The sequence below is a fragment of the Bufo gargarizans genome, chromosome 4, assembly GCF_014858855.1.
Source record: "Bufo gargarizans isolate SCDJY-AF-19 chromosome 4, ASM1485885v1, whole genome shotgun sequence".
Taxonomy (NCBI): Eukaryota; Metazoa; Chordata; class Amphibia; order Anura; family Bufonidae; genus Bufo; species Bufo gargarizans.
Window position 1 is genome coordinate 436272039 of NC_058083.1, and position 23274 is coordinate 436295312.

At 42.3% G+C, this 23274-nt stretch overlaps 1 protein-coding gene across 1 annotated transcript in view; it reads right to left on the minus strand.

Moving 5' to 3' along the window:
* Positions 1-3038: 3038 nt before the first annotated feature.
* RALGAPA2 (Ral GTPase activating protein catalytic subunit alpha 2) overlaps positions 3039-23274 on the minus strand; it is a 329414-nt gene continuing 309178 nt past the window's right edge. The window contains 1 exon segment of the mRNA XM_044292004.1: positions 3039-7108. Within this exon segment, the coding sequence (XP_044147939.1) occupies positions 6957-7108 (152 nt within the window). The 3' untranslated portion in view covers positions 3039-6956.

Consider the following 23274-nt stretch of genomic DNA (forward strand, 5'->3'; position numbering starts at 1 on the left):
TTTGGGGTAGTGGGGGGAATTATCTGCATTCTGATTGGTCCTGCTAGTTCATGTGATGAGAGCAATGGCTTATGGGAAGTGAGAGAAATACAGGGTGGCCTCAAGGACATGGCAAAGATCACCACAGGAAGTGCAGCAGAGGCCATCTTAGGAAGATGCTAAAATAGAGGCACAGAGAAATAGGGTTGCTAAGGGCTGAATACAGACATCAGAAAGGTAAAATTAACTGAAAAATAAAGATTCATAAATATCTTCCCTTCAGCATCACATATGTTAGGAATTTCATATTTGGTAGTAAAATGGCAGTTACACTTTAATCGTCTTTCCAGTGTTATGGCAAGCCTGAACAAAGCGTGTAGCCACGTTGTTGAATCCCAGCACAGAGGTCACCTACCAAACTTACCATGGCTTCCTTTGAAGCATGTGTGGGTCCATGTGTCATCATGGGGTACAGGGCTTAGGGCAGGCAAAGTTTGTACTCTACTGCCGAGATTTCTTATTGCCTCTTCTCAACCCCTTTTCCTTCCATCCCTTCATTTACTCATTGGAAGCCTGGTACTACATTTGAGCCAACAATGACCCATCCACCTTCCCTATTGCTGCTATAAAGTGGCACACTGGAAAGGAAAGGGAAGTACAGCGGCAACATTTCCCGTGGTACCCCCTTCTTCAGACTCCTTTCCCACCCCAGTCGTGCATCTGCCACTTGTTTTGTTTCTTCTCTGGACTCATCATACCTATGTTCCTTATTTTCTTCATTCTTCACTCCCCTCTTCTGGACTCAGCGGAAGTAATACAGCTTTGGTAGTTATATTTGGAGGGGTGAGAAAGGCTACTTCATATTTAGTGAGTCTTACAGCAGATGTGTGTTGCAAGCCTAGAAGAGAATGTCCTGTACAAAGTGTGGGACTTGAATTGTGAGGGACCTATCAAGGACGATATCTGATATGCTGACCCTCTCATTCATATAGGGATTGTAGGAGTGAAGAGTTACTCGGTTCCCTTCACAACAGTATCCTACCAGGCCCAACATTCCTAACTGTTGTTGGGGAAATAGTTTTTTTCTGTGTCCAATTCTCATCCTATAGGCATGATTTTGTTTTCTGTACAGATCCAGTAACTGGATCTCAAGCTCCTGATATCTGGGGTGATCTGGAGATATTATGTGAATGACTACAATTTACAGGGCCCTAGTGTCTAGATCTCCTATCTTTCTCTTACTTCTTCCCTCGGTAAAAGGGGTGGGGGTGGGGAGTAGATTGGAGCAATTGGCTCTTGAAACAGGTTATTGTAACTCATCGGTGGCTGTGGTGTGACAGTGAGAGGAGGAAGTTATACAATGGGAGCAGAAGGAGGCCGGCGGTACCTGTGATCTAGCTGCGTTTATCAGGAAAGTTTAATGGGACTCCCGGGCTCCAGTGAGGTGCTCATCATTACCTCCCCTCTACCATCTTATCCCTTCTACTCTTCACTTATTCAGACACCTCTAGCCATGATTTCACCAAGACACCCCGTCTTGGTCATTTCCCCCCTTTTTATCACTTCCACTGCCCACCCTCCCTTAAGAGCCATAGCTTTACGTCAGCTCACCCACCTGAGTCCTTCCGTTATTTTGTGAGCCCATGATCCCCTGCTGATAGAGTAGCTACACAGCAGATTGTTCGGAGTGCCCATAGTGACTTTTGTCAACTGCCAAACAAAACAATGGGCACACAAACACCCGACCTGGACCATAGAGCAATGGAAAAAGGCCAAGTCTGGTGAATAATGTTATCTCTAACATCAGTGTACATGGCCAGCTGCATTTGCAACACTTACCTTGGGAACATATGTAATCAGGATGCCGTAGGGAAGAAATAATTATGGTGGAGGCAGAGTGAAGCTCTGGGCAATGTTTTGCTGGGAAACATTGTGTCCTGGCATTTATATGACCGTTACAATGATATGTATCACCTATCTAAACATGGCTGCAGATCAAGTGCACCTCTTCCCAGCAACAGTATTCCCTAATGTCAGGCACCTCTTTTAGTAGGATACACTGTCCCTGCCAGGAATGGTTTGAGGAACATAACTAAGTGTTGCCTCAAAACTCCTCACATCTCAATCCAATCAAGCATCTGTTGGATGAGCTGAAAAACAAAGTCCCATCAATGAAGGTCCCACCTTGCACCTCACAAGACTTACTGGTTCTGCTGTGAACATATTGGTGCCTGGAACCACAGGACATGTCCATAGTTCTTTTGGAGTCAATTCCTCAATCGGTAAGAGCTGTTTTGGAGTCACTAGGGGGGAACTACACAATATTAGTCAGGTAATGGCAGTTATGGCTGATGTTTATATGTTCCCTGCAGCAAGCTAGATCCAAGGCTGAGGTCCAGCACCTTGCATGGACTGTTTGGATACATCTAAATTGATGTAACATTTGCATCAATGATTAGCAATAATACAATAGGCATTATGTAGCAAAGGCCCTTACTGCCCAAACAACCTGTCTGAATTCAGCTTTTTAATGTTTGATGAATGAGCTATAGCAACATTACAATAATAATCCTGAATAAGGCTAGTTTCACACGTCCGGTCTGAATTCAAGCAGACAATGCCAGGAATCGGCAAGACATAAAGTGCAGCATACTTAATGGGGCAGGTGGACATTCCAGTGCCGGATGCTTTGATATCTGACAGTGTGTTCTCTGCTGGAAAAGCCTCCCAAAATTCAAACCGCAGGTGTGAAACTAGCCTAAGAGTGGTTTCAGAACAAATATGCTCTACTCCTCCTGTAGGTATAGATAGGTAATACAAAAAGTTTAAGGCTGGCTTTACTGGTTCTTTATTATGTATAGAGATGGAGGACAGTGAATGGTTCAGTGGTTATCGCTGGTGCTCGGAGTCCTGAATCTGACCAAAGGCAACATCAGCATATTTTTAAGATCCTGATAGATTTTTTGGCTTCCTATAAAACTAAACCCCACTAAGGACAAGAACTGAGTAATGACATTCTCTTTACAGTGTTCTAGAATAGGTATAAATAAAGACACACATGAATTTTAAATACTTTTAATTAAATTCAATTTGAAATTAGGAAAAAAAACACAAATAATTTCAGGAAATATTTAAAAAGAAATGAATGATATGTCAGCAGTAAAGTTGGATTTTTCAAGCATTCATTTTGTTTTACAAATATTACAATTAATGCACCAAAAAGGGAAAATTGAAAGGACCCGCATTTCTTGTAGCACACCCTCAAAATAAAGAACATGATTTGTAATATACATTTATACTCCTATGTACAACATCTAATAGAATTCAAGAATATAGAAGAACAGACTGTTCACACTAAAAACCTCCCCAGCCAGGAAGCGAAAGGCCTGTGAGGTGGCCCCGCACAAAGAGCACGGCCATAAACCCCCGACATCAAGTTCATGTACACAAAGAACCCTGTTCAATTCCAGTCGTCTAAGATCAAGACAAACAATATCTTAAGGAAAGAAGTAATATTTTTCTGGTCCATTCGTTTCTTCTTTTCCATTGTACTTTACATACGAGTAAAGACTGGGTGGTATGGGCTGAATAGAGGTTGACTGACAGCTTCTAAAACACCCTTAATGGTGATGGGCAATATGAATACAATCCTGATTTCTGCACTGACTCATATTTACCGGCATCACCTTTGTAATTCCAGAGGGAACTGACAGCCAAAGTGCTCAAATCCTCTCCTTCACATCACCCTGAGTGCTGTATAAATCTCACCGAGATGAAGAGCACGAAGCCTGAAAGAACCTTGTGTAATCCTTCAAGCTGCTCTGTGCAAGTAAGGGACCCAAATTACGCCCGTTCCTGCTAGCACAATGATTTTCCCCCTTGAAAACCTACAGCATCTTCACGTTATCTTAGCCAGCATTTACCTATAAACCTATAGTGTCTGCTAAATATTAACTCACAAGCAGGGATATATAGGCCAAAAGCCTTTGGAGGCAGCCGTCTTTGTATTTCTCAAGATGTGTCCTTTTCGCTCTTTAGTAAAAGGCATATTGTAGCAGTCTTGTGCACTTAAAGGGATTGTCCAATATTAGAAAAGTCTGCTTTTGTTCCAGAAACAAGGTCCCTCGTGTCCATAGCCTGTTTGTGGTATTGCATCTCAGCCCCATTCAGTTAAATTGTGCCCAACCTGCAATACCAGATGTAACTCATGGAAAAGAATGGTGAGCTTTTTTTTTTAAAGAAAAATAAAACAAGGACTTATTTTTGTAATCTCACAAAGCCAGCATACACCTTCATCCAGTAATTTGTGTTGGACTGGCCAGAGTATTGTCAATGGCACCCTTAAAGGGGTTGGCCACTTTCTGGTTACCGTTGACCAATGTGTTTGTGAGATGATTATACGGCTCTTAGCAATATAGCCTTTGTTGAAATTCTGCATAATTTTCCATATTTCATAAGGTAAGCTTGCTTATTGGAAAAATCTTTTGTGCTGTCCATAAAACGGCATCTGCTGGAGGTTCATGTGACCAAGCAAATCACCTCTACGTGATGGCTCCTACATTCAAGTACACTGCACCTGACATCTGCACTTGTTCGGTTAGAAACTTAATGCAGGTGCAGCATGTTTGAACAGAAGAGATATCACATGGAGGCGATTTGCCTGGTCACATGACCCTCCATCAGTGGCCATCTTATGAACAGGACCTCTGTGTGGACAGCAAAGGGGGGAAATACTTTATAAAATATAGAAAATGGTGCAGAAATTCAACAAAGGCTATATTAGTAAGTGTCCTACAATCATCTTACAAACACACTGATCAACAGTAACCAGAAAGTGGCAAACTCCTTTAAAAGTGTCGCACAGGATTGGAAAAACATAGCTGCTTTCTCCCAAACACAGTGCCACAACCGTCCACAGGTTGTGTGTGGTATTACAGCACATCCCTATTGACCTCAATGAAGCAGAGCAGCAATACAACACACAACCTGTGGACAGGTAGGTCACTTTTTCAGCAAGAAACCATGAGGAACATTTACGAAGACCTTTGTGTTGCTGGAGGACTAGCCTAATTTATAACGAGGCGTGCGCCTCGTCATAAATTAGGCTGATCTGAGGCAGTCTGTGTGCCTGGCAGCATGTACACTTTAGTAAATTTGCACGGCCGGACAAAAAGGGGACTATTTTTTTCAACTAAAATAGTCGCAAGTCCCTTGATAAACCCCCATGTTTTTTTTTTAACCCCTTACAATGCTTTTAACAATAATGTCAAGTTTCCTGCCAGACCAAATCTGTTTTTTTTCACTAGGTGCTAATCAAGAGCAACGTCCGGCTACACAACAACACAAACACACAGCGGCTACAGTATCTCCAATATGCAAATTACACAATTACTACTAATTTGCAGTTGACCTGCTGGAGATGAGCAAGAGATGGTGGCTCTGTAGAAGAGGCGTCTGCAAGGCATGGATTTACACAGTAGCGGGTTAGCTCGCTGTGAAGACATCTGTTGATTTAGCCTCAGGAGATTCACACTGCTTAATGCTTTGCCGTTTCAGTCTGCAAGTGGAAAGAACGCTTCTGCTCTTCACTTAAAAGTCCACAAAGCAACATTTCAGTGTAATCAACAGCCCCTATTTACATCAAACTAATTGGTACAAACCTGAATAGAGTACAGAGAAAAAATCACTTAAATTAGTGCAAAAATCCCATAGACACACACAAAAAACACAAGTGGCCGAATATGCATCCAGCTGCATTGAAAGACATCTCTACTTCATATAACTAATGGAACTGAACAGAAATAAATCACATTGAACAACTTCCTAAGCAGCTAATCCAGAAGACCATAAAGGCAGAAGGTCACACGAAAAAGTAAGCAGTATCCATTACAGATGTGAAAACGACATCCAAGGCCACGACGACAATACGCTCAATTAAACATGAACCTTCAGCAAAATAGTAAATCAACAAGTTATTTTTTTTCTTCATTTGGGGAATGTGGGTCTCGACTAAAACACTTAAAACAGAATTGTATAAATAGGCGTGGAAACCATGCAAAAACAAAAACAAAAAAACGAGAGAACAGTGGAAACAAAAAGAGAGAATGAAACATATCTGAGATCTCCTATAGTAGATGCCATGTAATGCACTCAAAAGAGAAATCCACCTTGAAAGCATCTTCAGAGATGCCCATCATCAGTGTTCAAAACCTGGGCCGAAAATTTCCAACTGGTTCTAAAGGGGCGCAAGACCTCTTTGCCTTGATCCCCGAATTGTTGGGTATCAGAAGCTCATCCACCTACGGCTCCTTCTGATGTCAGAAGATAGTTTCAACGTGGACATCTCCCTTAATATTCCAACAATCTGCCAAGCTATAGAACTCTGGGCCTAGATCTCTGCAGATAATTAAAAATATACATTTATTTTCCTTCCTTCTTTTATGCACACCATTGGGAAAAAATTCACATATTTAAGGCCGACAGATCCACGGTTCAGCCTGTTCTGAAAGGAACCTGGGTTAAGAAAACTTGAACTATACGTGGCTTCTTAAGACACCGCAACCATTGTTGAGTGTGCCCCCTGTTCCACTTCCCAGCAGTGAAAGTGTTACACAGACAGCCAGAACAACGTGAGGCAATCACATCCTTAATACCTAAAATGCCTTACGAGAAGTGTTGCTGTGCTTCCTGGGTATGAGGTCCCTTGTCCTTTGGAGCTGTTGCATCATTCCGCTTTGTCAGATAATCCTTTTGCCTCCATCAATGCTACAGAGTTGCATCATACCTCAGCGCCTAATGGATGGTTTACTAACAACCTGCCCAGGGGGGGGTCCTGCCCCGTTAGACACACATTACAACATTGCACAGCTTGTCCTTTAAAAAGTTATAGTCACAGGTGCAAAGTCAGATTTATATAGATTTTTTTCTTTTTAGATTAAAAACAGCTCTTCACTAGAGTTCAGTATAAAAAAGTGCTTTCAATTGGAAGATTTGCTGACAGCACTGGCAGAGCGTCGAAGCTTTCCCGAAACTTTAGTTCTGGTGGCGCGTGTTAGTGTTGGAGAGGAGGGCTCTGGCGGTTCTGGTCCTGTGCTCACTGACAGATCAGAACTGGTACTTGAAGGGAGACCTAAGAAAAGAGAAAAGAGGCAAGAATATTTACACTGCTGTGACAAGTTTTTCATCAGAAGGATGAGCAGGTCCCAACAGAAAAATGTCCGATTGAACAGGTTTACACAAAAATGGGTAATCTGATAGTATTTCCTCAGGATGACTGGTGGTATTCATTGCTGGATCACCTGCTGGGCTCTTCACTGATAAACATTCTTTCAGAGGTTCTCTACATAACATTACCTCCCATCCTTGGCTCTGCTTTTTACATACCATGAGCCTGAAGATATAAGTTTAGTGGCAGATGTTTCATTTTGTTTCCCCCACTCCGACCTGTGTTACCAAAAGGTATGTTCCTTCTCAATAAGGGAGCAACAGATGCTAATATTCTTAAAGGGGGATCTCCACTTTGGACAATAGCGACCATATTTTTCGTCCTATAAGACACATCTTCTCCCCCACCCCAAAAGTGGGTGGAAAATGTCAGTGCGTCTTATGGGGCGAACACTAATGAGGGCTTCCATTATGGAAGCACTCAATAGTACAGGAGGACTGGGATTAGGTGAATACAGCCCTCCCTGTGTGGGCTCTGTACTCATCGCTTCCTGGTCTTCCTCGGCCCTTCGGCTTTGGGCCACAGCACAGTGCGTGGCAGGAACAATGAGAAGAAACTGGATGCCAGGAGCATTGGCGGATTCCGGAGCAGGAAGGGCAAGTTATTTATATTTTTTTTAGCATGTGGGTCCGAACAGAGGTCTAAATGGGGATCATTCACATTTGGCTCTGATCTAAGGTCTGATTGGGGGACTTATTAATATGGAGGTCTGATGAAAAATATATTTTTTCTTATTTTGCTCCTCTAAAACCTAGGTGCCTCTTATGGGCAGGTGCATCTTATAGGGCGAAAAATACGGTACATGTTAGAAGGCACCCTTGAGAATAACCTGACCATGAAGAGTCCCATACTGAGTCCCCAAATTATCAACTTTTGTCTGTCAGAAATATGATGTTCATTAATGGTGGGCAATAGACACGTCCATGCATGGGTGAACAATAGGCCTCATGTATTAAAACGAGTGTGGACAAGAACTGGAGATGTTGCCCATAGCAACAAATCAGATCTGATTTTCAAACCCGCTTTAAAATAAAAATTGGAAATTAGTGTCTGCACTAATTTATATATAGGAGGCCAAATATATGTACCAATAACTATATAACATCCTACACTGCAAATAGTTGTCACCACATAGGACACCTATATAGGGATCACACATGTCATCCAATAAAAGAAGCACATTAACAAAACATGACTTCATATAATGGTATTATTCTTAAATTCACCTCCGATCCAGCGCTGCCACTCTGTCCTCTTTGCCGGCCTGTGGCCATGAAGAAACATTTTGGTTGCAAAGATGACATCCGCTATACCACTGCAGCCAATCACTGATTCAACAGAGTACGGTACAAGACTGCTGAATCCAGTGATTGACTGCACCGATCATGTCTCACCGCTACAGCCAAAACGTTATATCATGACTACAGCATGAAGGAGTGGCTGCTCTTGATCGTGGGGCACTGGAAGGTGAGTTTAATTTTTTTAAAATCATTATTATATTATAATGCAGTTTGCCCCCCAAAAAACTGGAACTTGGACAAGCCCTCAACATCTCTTATATGGGTTGTCCAGGATTGGAAAAAAAGGTTCACATTTCTTTCTCTGGAAACAGCGTCGCTCTTCTTCGGGCGCTGTTTGACATTGTTTCCGTTTCCAATGCACTTGAAAGAGCGTGAGCTGCAATACCAGACACAGCCCATGGATAAGGGTGGTGCTGCTTCTGGAAACAAAACATGTAGTAAATGAGGGAAGCAGCGATCAATAACATAGGGGAAGGTATTGAAATGCGTTGGTCACGAGTATAGTGCAGGCTGTTACGATGGGCGAGCAAGATTCAGCTTTGTTTACTTCGGCTCCGGGACCCAAATAAAGCGTAAAACAAAATCAGGGGGAGGATGACATCCTGCAAATCCCAGGTTGAGACAGTGGCTTACGTGAACTCACGCGCTGATATTTTAAACATTGTCTTACAATGCAATTATTCCCTGAAGAGGAAGAGGACTGAAGGTCATGACAAAATAGCTTGTCTGAATAGGAGCAGATGAGGCAGCCGCTATTAAACATAACAGAAAATGAATAAAATTAAAGCCTGTGTGTAAGAAATCTTTCCCAGTACAATTATAACCGTGCACCGAGGAATTCAGAAATGTCTGTTGCAATCGAGGACTGTTGTTGCTTGCAGTTGGCGCACAGTCTCTCTGGGCAGCACGGTAAGAGGGAATTTAATTTCATCACTTACTCTCTTTATGCATCATCTTTAAATCATGAGACCGTGCCGCAAACAAGTGCACATGCAAAAAATCTCCCCGCTAACCCCGTCCAACACATGGAGGGAAATGATAATGAAGTGGATGCCAGTGGAAATGCAGCACTGGAGAATACTAAAGAGACGCGCAAATCCTGAAATGCTGGATGTGCAGTGTAATTACCTTATTAATAATATAGTAGCCTGGAGATGTAGAGTACGGCTGTGATTTATGGATGCTGAAGGCCGGTTTGACAAAGGGCAGATTTTAGAGTCTGTATTAAAGGGGTTGTCTCACTTCAGCAAATAGCATTTATCCTGTAGAAGAAGTTAATACAAGGCACTTACTAATGTATTGTTATTTTCCATATTGCTTCCTCTTCTGGCCTGATTTATTTTTCCATCACATTATACACTGCTCATTTCCATGGTTATGACCACCCTGTAATCCAGCAGCGGTGGCTGTGCTTGCACACCATAGGAAAAAGCACTAGCCAATGTGCGGTTCCACGGTCCCGGCCACCAGAGAAGCCAGCGCTTTTTCCTAAAGCATGCAGGCACAACCACCACTGAAGGATTGCAGGGTGGTCGCAACTATTGAAACGAGCAGTGCATAATGTGATGGGAAAATGAATGAAGCCAGCAAAGGAAGCAATATGGACAATTAGTAAGTGGCTTGTATTAACGTCTTCATTAGAATAAATGCCATTTGCTAAAGTGAGACAACCCCTTTAAGGCCACAACATCCGATGCTTTGCACTGAATGGAACACGTCCCTAGTCCGATCTAAAGCGGCTGTAAACACGAGGTAGCTGTCCACTGAACGCTCGGTTGTCCAACAGATATTTCACTAACATGAGGCCACATGCAATGGTGCGTATGAAACTAAGTAGATGGGATTTTCAAAATGTGATCCGCACGGTGAGGAAATTTTCCGACATTGACCTACGGTGTGGATTTTGAAATCTTCAGCGTGTCAACTGTTTGTGTGGATTTTCATTGTAGATTTCACTCTCTGTAATGCAAAGGATAAGATCTGGGGCAAATCCGCAAGTAGCACATGCGGATTTTGGAGCGGATACGCAGTAAAATCCGCACAGAAAACAGGACAGAAAGTCTGAATAAACGATACTGCCGTAGTCACCTAAGCATGCACATTTGACCCTGAGCATGCACATTTCATTTTTCTTTATGTAGACAACAAAGGATAGAGCAGTTTGGATTTCATGAATGACTGTGGATGAGTTGGGAGGCCCCCTAAGTTTAGTAACCCCACAGTGTTGCAGCTGTAATATGAATTCTAAAAATCTTAAAGGGGGTCTCTACTTTAAACATGTCAGAAGATGGCATTGTAGAGTTTCAGCGCTTTTAACGAAGAAAGTTCAAGCACAGAAATTGAATAGGGGAGATTTATTAAGACTGGTGTAACCATACTGTACTGGCGTGAGATCCACCTAATTTACTAAGGGGCATCTCTGCCCTGCAGTGCGCCAGAAGCTAAAGTCTACGTCAGCTACTCCAGTTTCTGCCATACGTTATAGTAAATAACCTCCTGCTAAGCTCCACTCCATTCTTTTTCTCTCCATTTCAGAAAGATATTAAGAAACCTAAAAAGTCGCAAATTATAGCACATATAACGTGACTTTTTTTTACGGCACAAAAGTGGCGTAAAAGGTTTAGTAAATGTCCCTCAATGGTTGTGACGTCACAACAGCTACAGCTCTATACAAAAAAAAAAAAAAAAAAAACAAGCTCATCATTTCTGAGCAACAGTAGTGTGACAGTACAACTCCCAGCACAGCGTTCCATCTAAGCATTTCTTCCCAATGTGCAAAGATTCAGTGTGCTGCAACGCCACAAGAAGCATTTATCACCTATCCACTGGATAGGTGATAATGTATCATTGATGGGGGTTAACTTCTGAGACCCCCACCAAACATGCGAAGGGGGGCCCCATGTCTCCCGAATGGTGGTCACGCATACATACTACCATTCCATAAAAACTCTGTAGGACTGATGGAGATAGAAGAATGCAGTACTTGGTTATCTCAGTCTCATATAAACTGAGTGGAGTGGTAGGTCGCATGCGTGACTTGTGGGCAATAGGGGGAAGGGACTTTAGAACCACCATTCTAGTGACTGGCTCTCAGCAATCCTGTATTGATCATCTACGGTACATTTGGAAAGTCTTCAGACCCTTTCACTTTTTTTCACATTTTGTTATGTTGTGGCCTTGTGCTAAAATAGAAAAAAGTTCAAAAATGTCCCCAGCATTCGGCATTCAACATCCTATAATGCATAAGTGAAAACAGAATGTTCCAAATATTTGCTAATTATTAAAAAAACAAAAATCCTGCAATAACATAACAATCCAGACCCTTTACTGAGAGCTTAGTTGAAGCACCTTGACAGCGATTACAACCTCCAATGTTCTTGGGTATGATGCCACAACTTTTGCACACCTGGATTTGACAACTTTTTGCCATTCTTCTCTGCAGATCCTCTCAAGCTCTCAGGTTGGATGGGGACTGTTTGTGGACAGACATTTTAAGGTTCTCTTCAGAGATGTTTGATTGGTTTAAGTAAGGGTTCTGGTTGGGCCACTCAAGGACAATCATAGAGTTGTTCCTAAGCCACTCCTGTGTCGTCTTGGCTGTGTGCTTAAGGTCATTGTTTGTTGGAAGGTGAACCTTCACCCCAGTCTGATGTCCAGAGCACTCTGGATGAGGTTTTCATTAAGAATGTCTCTGTGCTTTGCTCCATTCAGCTTTCCCTCAACTCTGTCCAGTCTCCTTGTCCCAGCGGCTGAGAAACACTCCCAGAGCATGATGCTGACACCACCATGCCTCACTGTAGGATGGTATTGGGCACTGCCTGGTTTCCTCTAAACATGACGCTCAGAACTGAGAACAGAAAGTTCAATCTTGGTTTTATCTGACTAGAGAATCTTGTTTCTCTGAGTCCGAGTGTCCTTATGGTGCTTTGTTGCAAACATTTTTATGTGTTTTTTTTTTTTTACTGGTGGAATGCTGCAGTGATGGTTGACCTTTGGAGCTCAGTCAGAGTGACCATTGGGTTCTTTGTCACCTCTCTTACCTAGGCCCCTCTCCTCTGATTACTTAGTTTGGTGTGGTGGCCAGCTCTAGGAAGAGTCCTGGTTGTTCCAAACTTCTTCCATTTAAGCATTATGGAGGCCACTGTGCTCTTGGGAACTTTCAATGCAGCGGAATAAAACAATTAACTCCTTGCACTGAGATCTTAAAGCAAGTATTATATTATAACCACTACACCTCTACCTAACTGCACCGTGAGTAAGTGCCCAGCCTGCCTCCCCACATCCAGCTACACCCCTGGCCAGCATAACATGGAAATCAAGCTTTTGAAGCAGCATTTGCTATAGAATTTCACTTGTAAGTTGCACTTCCAGAGATCCTGGATTTCTTGACAAATAGTGTTTGGAATGGCCACCATAGTTATACAACTCCTGGGCCACTTTTTGTAATGCATCAGAAAAAGTGAGCACAGCTTATAACCTAGTTATTCACTTGTCTGATTAGAAAAGTGCTGGAAAACCATGGCAGCAATCTGGCGTGTTAACCTGCCCCGTATTCCTCAACAGAGTGCCCGTCTTACAGAAAAACACAATGAATGAGGCCCTGGGGTATTACCACACAGGCATGTCATCAGAGGCATAACTATAGAGTGCGCTCCTGAGCCCTAGTGCCTGAGCAGCCTAATGAGCATCATGGCAGTGCATATTATCTCTTGACTGTGACATCACTGTGTGCATTTTCATTGTATTATGAATGATGCTATTTGTATTAGTCCTATGCTATGACAATGTGGAGCCATTAGCGGTGGCATTACGATATTCATTATCCCTGTTCTGTGACACTACTATGTGCAACATCCCTTCCCTGTGCTTATTATCCACGCACTGTGACACTGTGCTGCCATCCAGGGTCTGTTAGTATGCTGTAACTATTGATACTGTGCTGTGACATTACCATTTGTTACTTCTTCTATCTTTACTATATACACTGCATTGTGACATCACTATTCCTTTAATTTGGTCATTATCTTTATCCTGTGACATCACTGTCTTTAAGATCTCAGTGCAAGGAGTTAATTGTTTTCACTCTGTATTGTGACATCACTGTGAGCATCGTCCCTGTGGTAGAACGCCTGTGTGATGACATCACTATGTCAATTACACAAACGTGTAACGCCTCTTTCAGATGAATCTGTTGCTGATGTTTAGTGCTTTTATCACCGCACGGCTGTAACAATTTGTAGCAAAATACAAGATTGATGTGATTTTCAGGGATTTAGGGCTTACTACAGATTTTTTAAAGGAATCTGTCAGCAATATTCTGCCTCTAAAAGTAATTTCAGTGCTGAATAGTGGGGAAAAACGGTGAACTTATCCATTTTGCGGATCTGCAAAATACAGACTGCGATCCGTATGCTGTCCGCATTTTATTTGTGGACCCGTGATCAGTGTGCTTTCCACATCTGTATGTCCGTTTTTGAAAAAGATATAGAACATGTCCTAAACTTGTCTGCAAAATGTGGACCGAGGACCTAATGAAGTTTAAGGGTTCACAAAATATATGGATGCAACACAGACCGCATCCGTATTCTGTGGATCTGCGATTTGTGGACTGCAAAATGGATACGATCATGTGCATGGGGCCTTAAATAGTTCTAAGCCCAGAACTAGCATACCTTTGTGTCCATCGTCGGTGGTTCAATCACAGAGAAAAGGAAGTCAGATCTCATATGCAAAGTATCTGGCGAGTGGACAGTTCCAAGCATGGCAAGTGCTCAGGGTCTCGGTACTAAACCCTGCCCCCACTCTTAGCCCTTAAAGGGGTTATCCCATCTTAGACAATGGGGGCATATCGCGGTATTAGACTGGCCAGTTTATCGGTAACCAGCATTTGCAGTAACATTTATTAGCAATCACCTGGCAGTATAAAGCCTCATGCAGACGTCCGTGGAACACAGTCCGTGAGATACCGGACTGGCATTGCAGGAGCGCACAGAGTCATTGGTAGCTATGACGCCGTACGCTTTGGCCACCGCCGCACACGAAGCGCACAGCATCATAGCAACCAATGACGCCGTGCGCTCCTGCAATGCCAGTCCGGTATCTCACAGACAGTGTGCCACGCACGTCTGCATGAGGCTTAATACAGACGCCGATTCCCCGTTGAACAAGCAAACCCTTATTCATTGGGCAACTGGAATCTTTCAGCATGCTTAAAAAATCCTTGTTTGCCGGCAGCGTATTTAAAAGTCAACTGTGCAGGCAATAATTGGAAACTAACAATTTGTTCCCAACAATTACCTCATCGTGAGCAAAAGTGCGAGTGGCATTTACTGTACATGCCGCAAACACTTCTGCTGTATGAAGAGCAGCAGATAGCTGTTTACGGATGATCTGCTGCCCAGAGATGATGACTTTGTTGTCTACATCAACAATGCCATCAACTGATGAACAAGCATCAGGTGATCTGCAGACATAGGGCAATTATCAGGAACACTTCGTCCTCCTAATGGTGTTTTTCACAGACCCATAGACTATAAATGGGCTTGATGGCTCCATGAACACAGACAAAATAGAGCATGCATCCGTGTGAAAACCATGGACCGACGGACTGTGTTAAAACACAGATGTGTGAATACACACAATAAAATAAATAGGTACATTTGCTGTCCGTGAATCAGTGACGCGTGAATGAGGCATGACAGACACTTTTTTTATTAGCTCTACTTTCTTATAGGTGCGTTCCCTAAAGCAACGCTCTCTAATAATTTTAAATTCCCAAGTAGAGTATCAGAAAGTAGGTTTTGTAAATCAGACAAATCTTGTGCAATGTTCACGGGCTAGTGGCCACTATTGTTTATCCTATGATACGTTCCTTCTATTGGTTATCAACTCATTCATCGTACTTTGGGTGGGCAGTTTAGCTTTATGCTGGTCATCCATAATCTTGCAAAGGCCAATAAAATGACACAAATTCCAGCCAATATGGAATACTTAAGGTCATTACCTGCCACCCACATCCACGCTGTGAAGCCAAAGCTTTATATGCTCTAAACAGCAAACTATTTATACAGTCCCTATTCAACCACCTCCTTTCCCTTCTGTTCGCCACTAAGAGAGGTCAGTAGATCATTGTGAGGGGATTTAGCTGGGTGCAATTATACCATTCTTCCAAAGAATACATCTATGCAATCTAAAACTCAACATGCCTTTGGATAATCAAATGTTAATTGTACCCAATTGTCAATGGTTCTACCAATGGCTAACATGGCAGAACATTTTAGTATAAAGCTCCAGAGGTTACATAAGAACCAACATTTTTAAAACAGAATTTGATTGATCCTTTGATCACCTCATTAGGGCTTATTTTGTTATGTAAATCTAATGTCCTGTTGTGGTGAGACAATAGCAAAAAAATAGTAATAATCTATTTTGACAATGAAATTGAACCTTCAGTCAGGAATTCAAAAATGATATGTAAGTCAGTACCTACCGCGAACGATTAGCTGTTCTTCATTGTCCTTGGCTTTCTAGGCATAAGGGGGACATTTATCAAGACCAGCGTTTTCTTAGCTCATTCGGAGGATGTGGCAAATTTTATGCCACAGGCCTCCTTAGAGATTTGGCACATCTTTCAGCAGGCCATGAGCAAGACTGAATCTACGGCAGCGTCCCAGCGGTCATAGATTTCTGTCTTCATTCACACCAGTAAACTGGCATAAAAAAAAAAGATAAATATGCCGGGCCCACTTCCTCCCTTTCTCTTTTTGGAAAGTGTCGAAGGCGGCGTAGAAACTTTACTTGCGGCAACATTTTGTCACAGAGGTGTTTAAAAAGTTGAAAAAAAGATGATAAATTCCCCCAAAGATTTTTATCCAAAAATGGATGCCCATTATACTGGTAGAATATGAGAATGAACAGTAGGCATCAGAGTGTCTATACCAGTAGGTGAAGGCATCATCATCAGGCACATGCTACTAACTGCTCGGTTTGGTTCTTTGCAGTGCTAAGCATACTTGTGGTGTCTGATTTCTATGCGTCAAAGTATGAACATAAATTTCCACCTCTTCTGTGATTCTCGTAGGTGGATTGTATTCCATTCAGTCATCCGGAAAAATTTTGAAGGCCCACCAAGGGTATGAGAGAAAAAAAATGTAGACTTTAAGAAGTCTATTTTCAAATACACTATTGGAGAATATTAAGGTTATGGAGGAGGATGCCCTATTCAAGACTCATCAATCAGAAACTAAAGTCAAAGCAGCGACAAAAAGCATTTTTTGTTCCGGAGGATGGGTACATCCATGCATTTCACAGGCAGCACATTTACTGTAATGTAAATGGTGTAATGCTCCATTTCCCCTCTGGTGGCGCTGCAGGGGAACTGATCACATGCTGCTGAGTTCCCCACGCACACAACAGTATCTGTTCTTGTGGTCCGCAATTCACTGATCCACAAAATATGGATGCTGTCCGTGTTGCATCTGAGTTTTTTGCGGACCCATTTTGAGGACAAGTATAAGTCATGCTCTGATTTACTTTTGTGGAACTGACATATGATGCGGAAAACACAAAGATCACTGCGTGCTTTGCGCATTCATGTCGTACTGAAATAAATGTGTGCAAAATTTTTTTAAAAAATTCTGGCGCATGGATTGCATCCGTAATTTGCAGACCGTAAAACAGATAGGTTGCGTGCATGGGGCCTGTTAGCAGTGAAACAACCTGTGATCTGCTTCTTGTCAAGGGACCCCTGACAGGGGATTGTCCACATTGGAGAACCCCTTTCATACACTCCCTGGCCAGCATGTGCTTACATACTAATCTGCTAGTTTCCCCATAATTATGCCAACTTAAAGAATGGTGACTGTATATTCTAATAAAAACATTAAAAAGCCTAATCATGTCAGCAATTTTTTTAAAAAAAAGACACGTGCAGATCTGCATGTGCTTGATAGTGTGACACTTCCCATGTTCTGAGCTGAAAGGGGCTCGACAAATTGTATTGAAATGCAGCATGACTAATGTCTTCTGTAATAAAGTAAGAAAAAAAATATTATAATCCGATTAAAAACAGAGATGATTAGGGAGAGGAAAAAAAGAGGAGAGGGGAGGACAAAAATCGAATTCACTCATATTTAAAGAAAACTGCTCTGTGAAAAAATGCAGATGCTTGTTAGTCCGGGGTGAAGAATGAAAATTCTTTATCCTTTTTTTTTGTTCCCTCGGGGCATGGGGATAGGGGGAGGGAGCGGCTTTTTGTATCATATGTTCCTGCAGCTAAACAGAATGGCAGATGGTCAAATTAATACAAATTCAGCCAATTGGGCAAGCTGAAGCAGTATTCACGCAAGCTCTTCAACAATACGGCTCCTGTGCATATAAAGAACGGTGCAGTCCAAACAGGCCGGCTTGTGTACAGGCGGGCCACACCTAGGCGCTTACAGGCGCTCACTACATTCCATTAGCCCGAAAACTCTGCACATTCCATCAGTCAAAAGTTTCTTCTGGCAAATCCTTAACTATGCAATCAACCTTGAAGCTTCTTCTGAAGCATCTTGATTGATAGAGAGACAGCAGCTGCACACCGAGCAAGTAATAACCACAGAAGATAAAGCCTTTCATACAAATATTGTAATTCCACTTGCAAGCTGCCTGGCACGAACTCTAATTACTTGGCCTTTTTCTTGTAATGAAACTTTGAAGGTCTGTTTCCACACCAAGCTGTAAACCAATTAACCCGCTTTGTCCCAGACAGGGTGCTCTAACAGCGACTGCAAGGAGGCACTAAAAGAAATATTAATCATCAGTGCAAAGAAACCCAAGCGAATAACAAGGAACTTCGGAGAGAGGAAAAATAATTATCTGTTCTATAAGATTTAATATAAAAATAATTAACCGTTGAATAAAATGTAACAAATATTTCTTATAAAATAATTATATATATAACTGTTCAATAAAATATATCTAATATATATATATATATATATATATATATATATTGAATGCGTGCTTTCTACAAATTCAGTAAAGTAACGTGTACATTGCTAAGGAATTTATATGGAATCAAAACCGACAATTAATTACAATTTCTTTTCAGCCACAGAATACTGGGATGCATGACATACTGTAGATATTACAAAGGAAATATCACCAACACTGAAAACCAAAATAAATAAAAAATGAAGATAGAGTGCAAAAAGCAATGAATAAATGTGCAGGTGAGAAAAAAGTGCAAATTCCCAAAAAGCCAGTGCTTGTGAAATTTCTAATTTGAACACACAGGAGGAACATACTCTATAATTTATTTGTTTTTTTCCCCCCACTTTTCCCAAGAGCCTTTTACAAGGACCGATGATTGGCAAAATGATCATTCATAGCCGATCACTGGCCAGTGATCGAATGACAAATGCTAAAATGCTTCTGGGTTCATGCACATGGCAGTGTAGGTCAAGGATTTTTTGCGTGGATCTTACTGTGCCGAACACGCACCAAAATCAGCACGTCACAATTTGCATTGCAAGAGCACAAACTGTCGACGAGCTGCAGATTTCAAAATCCGCACTGCAGGTCAATTAATGCACGGGAAATTTCTACACTGATTTTCAAAATCTCATCTACTTAGTTGGTACTGTATTAAACTGCTGATTTTCTAAACAAAAATCCACGCAGAAAATATGCACCATGTACACGTGGCCTTATGCAGGCATAAAAATGATCATTTTTTGGCAGCACATCCCCGGCTTTAAACAGAGGACGTGCTGCCGGCACTAACGCAACTGTATGAGAGGTGGGGGGAACGAACAATCACACGATTTGTTCATTCACACTCCTCCTGACAACTGTAACATGAAAGGAAACGCTAGCCGACTGACGTGCTATATTGTCAATCTGCAATGGTAAAGGTCTCTGTAAAAGGAACCTTAGGGCACGGCCACAAACGCAGGTTTTTTAATGCAATTTTTTAAGCCAAGGATGTTTTTTTTTTTTTTTTTTTTAAAGGAGAGGTAGTATTTGACCTCAATACTTCCCCTCCTTTTATGATCCACTTCTGATTTTGGCTTAGAAAAAACCTGAACGCGTGGCCGCACCCTAATATATTACTATCTATGGTGTAGAAGCGCTGATCGCATACTATACAACCTGAACTAATGTTAGAAAAGGCTTTTCACAAAAAAATGACTTCTTCTAATCCCGCAGGCAAGGAACAGAGCCAAATGCTGCTGCTCACTGCTTTTGGAAACCAAGCTTACCAGGTCTACTAATTTTCATGGCGGGGTATGGGTATGGCCACACGGTCAGGTTTTCTGATGCCGTTTTTTGAAGCCAAAACCAGGAGTCTTATCCATCTTTAATATTTTCTCTCCTTTTATGATCCACTCCTGATTTTGGCTTTCAAAAACTCTGAACGTGTGGCAGCACCCGTTGCTGGCGTGAACAGTACCCACATGATAATCATGTATTTTTAGGAGATATCAGTAGGGTAGAGGTTATCGATTATACTGTTAGAATGCACGGCATCTTACAGTTAGATGGCACTCCATCTTTGTATTCCGCCATGGCTTAATTTCCAGCGAGGAACACAATTTTATGCATCACTCCTCATAAGAGGGGAGATTTAGTATGCACTTTTGTTTCGTAGCATTCCAAGGAATAATTTAGCGTCCACCCTCCCCTTCCCTGGAGGTTCCAGCTTTAGTTCTGATCATTATGCCTTAGACCAGGCTTCCTCTGCGTCCTTCATTATACACAACAAGTACCGCTGTCACTATCTTTCAGTCCTACTGCTGAATTGTAAATTGCCCAGACAAACAAGCAGAGCCAACGAGCCTGCAAAGGTCACACCTGGCGTGTGGCCAGCCTGCTCCCTGCTCCGTACACCATTCCCTCCAATCTCTGGGTTCAGAGCACTCAATGATTCCTCTCCTTTTGTCTGCCTTTCCTCTCCCAGCTGTTCCATTCAGAAGCCCAATCTGCCCTCCCCCAGGAAAGAAAAAAAGGAAAAAAAAAAAAAACTGAAAAAAAAAGAAAGGTACTTATTAAGTTTAGCTAACTCAAAGGGCTATAGTAGCACAGCACGTGCCGATTCTTATCTGTGTATCTCCAGATCCTATTCTATGCTTCTTAAGCTTACAGAGGCAACGAGAGCGAGAGGCAAAAGAAAAAGTAAATGGATTTTAACTCCCGTTGGCGCCCCTGCAGCAATTCAAACAAAAGTGCAAAGCAACAAAGACATGTTCCAGTATGGCAGGTGCTGGTGTCAGATTCCGCCCCAAGCAAACAGAAGCAGGAGAAAAGGAAAAAGAATGTGCCTTTCCGTTGAAGCTCAGACATGCAGGGGCAGGGGGAATTACTAATGGTGCAGAGTTATTGTCGGTGCCACTACAGTCAGGTGTTCATTCCCAATAACACTTGTTTCAGAGAAGCTTCTCTGGGAATTTGTTTTCTTTTGATTGAAAGGGATTATTATATATTTTTTTGGGGTGGCGGGGGTCTTTCACGCCCCTATTACAAGCCACATAATAAGAGCAGATTAGCAGAAGAGAAAAGCCAGAGTGAAACAAGCCAAGGTTACCGGTGCACCCACTATTTGTACAAGTCTTACCTTATTCATAACCGTTAAGACATTTTCTAATCTAAAAGAAAGGAAACAACAGAGAAAAAAAAAAAACAACAACAGGAGTAAGTACGACACACAAGCGACATGGGGAGCATGAGCCATAAGCTTATAAGCTGGGAAGAGGTATAACACACAGTACAGGTCCTCGAGCTGATGTAAATCACTGACCTGTAGGAATAAATCATGAAGGGCTCATGCACACGGCCGTATGTTTGGTCCGCATTCGATCCGAGTTTTTGGGGGGATTGACTGCGGACCCATTTATTTCAGTGGGGCTTTAAAACACGCATCTGTATGCCCATTCTACAGCCCCGCAAAAACATGTCCTGTTCTTGTCCATTTTGAGGACAACGATAGGAAATTTTTACAGAAGTTAGAAAAAAAAAACGGTGGCATGACCATGACCAGGATTTGTGTTTTGTGGCTCATGGCCGTGTGCACAAGCCCTAAGGCATCAGGTCTCTGGCCCCTGATATCTTGAGTCACAGGCATAGGGTTAGTAGCCATTATTTAGTTATAACTATATGACACGTCTTGGCTAAAGGCTTGTATTGCTGGGGCACGCCGAATATAGGGCACCATGCCACCTGTACCAACATAGGACACACAATAGATGTAAATTCACCAGCAACTGCTCGACTGAAGGGAGCAAGGAAGCTAGATGCTTATCCTGCAAAGCATCGGAAAGGTTGGATTCTGCCAATGACCAAGTGTTTCTCTGCCCCAAAAAATACAGTCAGACTGTAAAACTTTTTGAATATTACAGCATTTTATCCTAAGGGGCTAATTTAAGATCAGTGAGTTTTCCGTCTGGATGTGTTCCGTTTTCAGAACGGACAACATCTGGACTGAATCCTGACCCATTCATTTTAATGGGTCTGTGCACATGAGCACAGTTTTTCACTGCGTTCAGGAAAAATTGCAGCATGTTCTTTATTGTCTGCTTTTTACGCAGCTCTGGCTCCATAGAAATGAATGGGTCTGTGCGAAAAACGGAAGGCATCCGGATGCAATGCGCTTTTCACTAATGTTGTGCTGAGAAGCCCATTAGAGATCAATGCATAGGAAGAGGATGCGTGAACCATGCTTTTTCTCTTTATTTGGTGTTTTTAACTTGGTTGCTAGTAGGCGTTGAGTGTTATGCTTCAGTTTTTCTTCATGTGTGTGAAAAACTGATGTCAAACGGATGCCGCTGCACTTCAGTAATACACTCATATAAATCATACGAGTGTATTACTGTAATGCAGCGGCGGCATGAAGCGCAACCAATGACGCCGTGCGCTCCTGCTGTCAGCAGGAATCCAGGCCGGCATACCACGGACCGCTCACGGCCGCAACACACGCCCGTGTGCATTCGGCCTAAAAGAAATAACGGAAACACTGAATGCAATCACAGACAAAACTGATTCATCTTGCATGCAAAACCTTCAGTTTCTCACGGAGAAGACCCGGACACAGTTCATGTGAAAGCGGCCTGTAGCCCTGCGTTTGGGGTGCACTTACCTGATTTGTTATTTTTTACACAGGCTCTGCAAATCATCAATAGCCCAATAATAGGGATGAGAGAACCCAAACTTCACCGGGTTCGTTGGGAAAACCGAATACAATGGAATTCGTAGGCGGAATGCAAAACGGAAGCCTTTAAAACACATTCCGTTTTCATTCACCCTCCCCTACTGTGTCCTTCTCCTATACCATGTAGATTGTAAGCCCTCACGGGCAGGGCCTCACTCCTTCTGCACCAGTTTGTAACTCGTCTTGTTTATGATTAGTGCAATTGTCTGTATTATGTATGTGCACCGCTTATCACATGTACAGCGCTATGGAATGAATGGCGCTTTAATAAATAATAATAATAATAAAATAATAATAATAATTCGTCACAATAGAGGTCTATGGCCAAGCATAATAAATCTGCCTGGTTTCCATTAAGCAGGACCTTGTTTTCCATCCTGCAGATGGATCCGTTATGCTTGGCCATAGACTTCTATTGTGACAGATCAAAACAGAACGAATTCCGTTATATTTCATTTTCCCGAACACCGAACCCGGTGAAGTTCGGGTTCGCTCATCCCTACTCAATAACTACTAATAACAATATTAGACCATGAGAGACTCTGCACAGTTGCCATCAGTCCCCGGAAATAGGTGGGCCG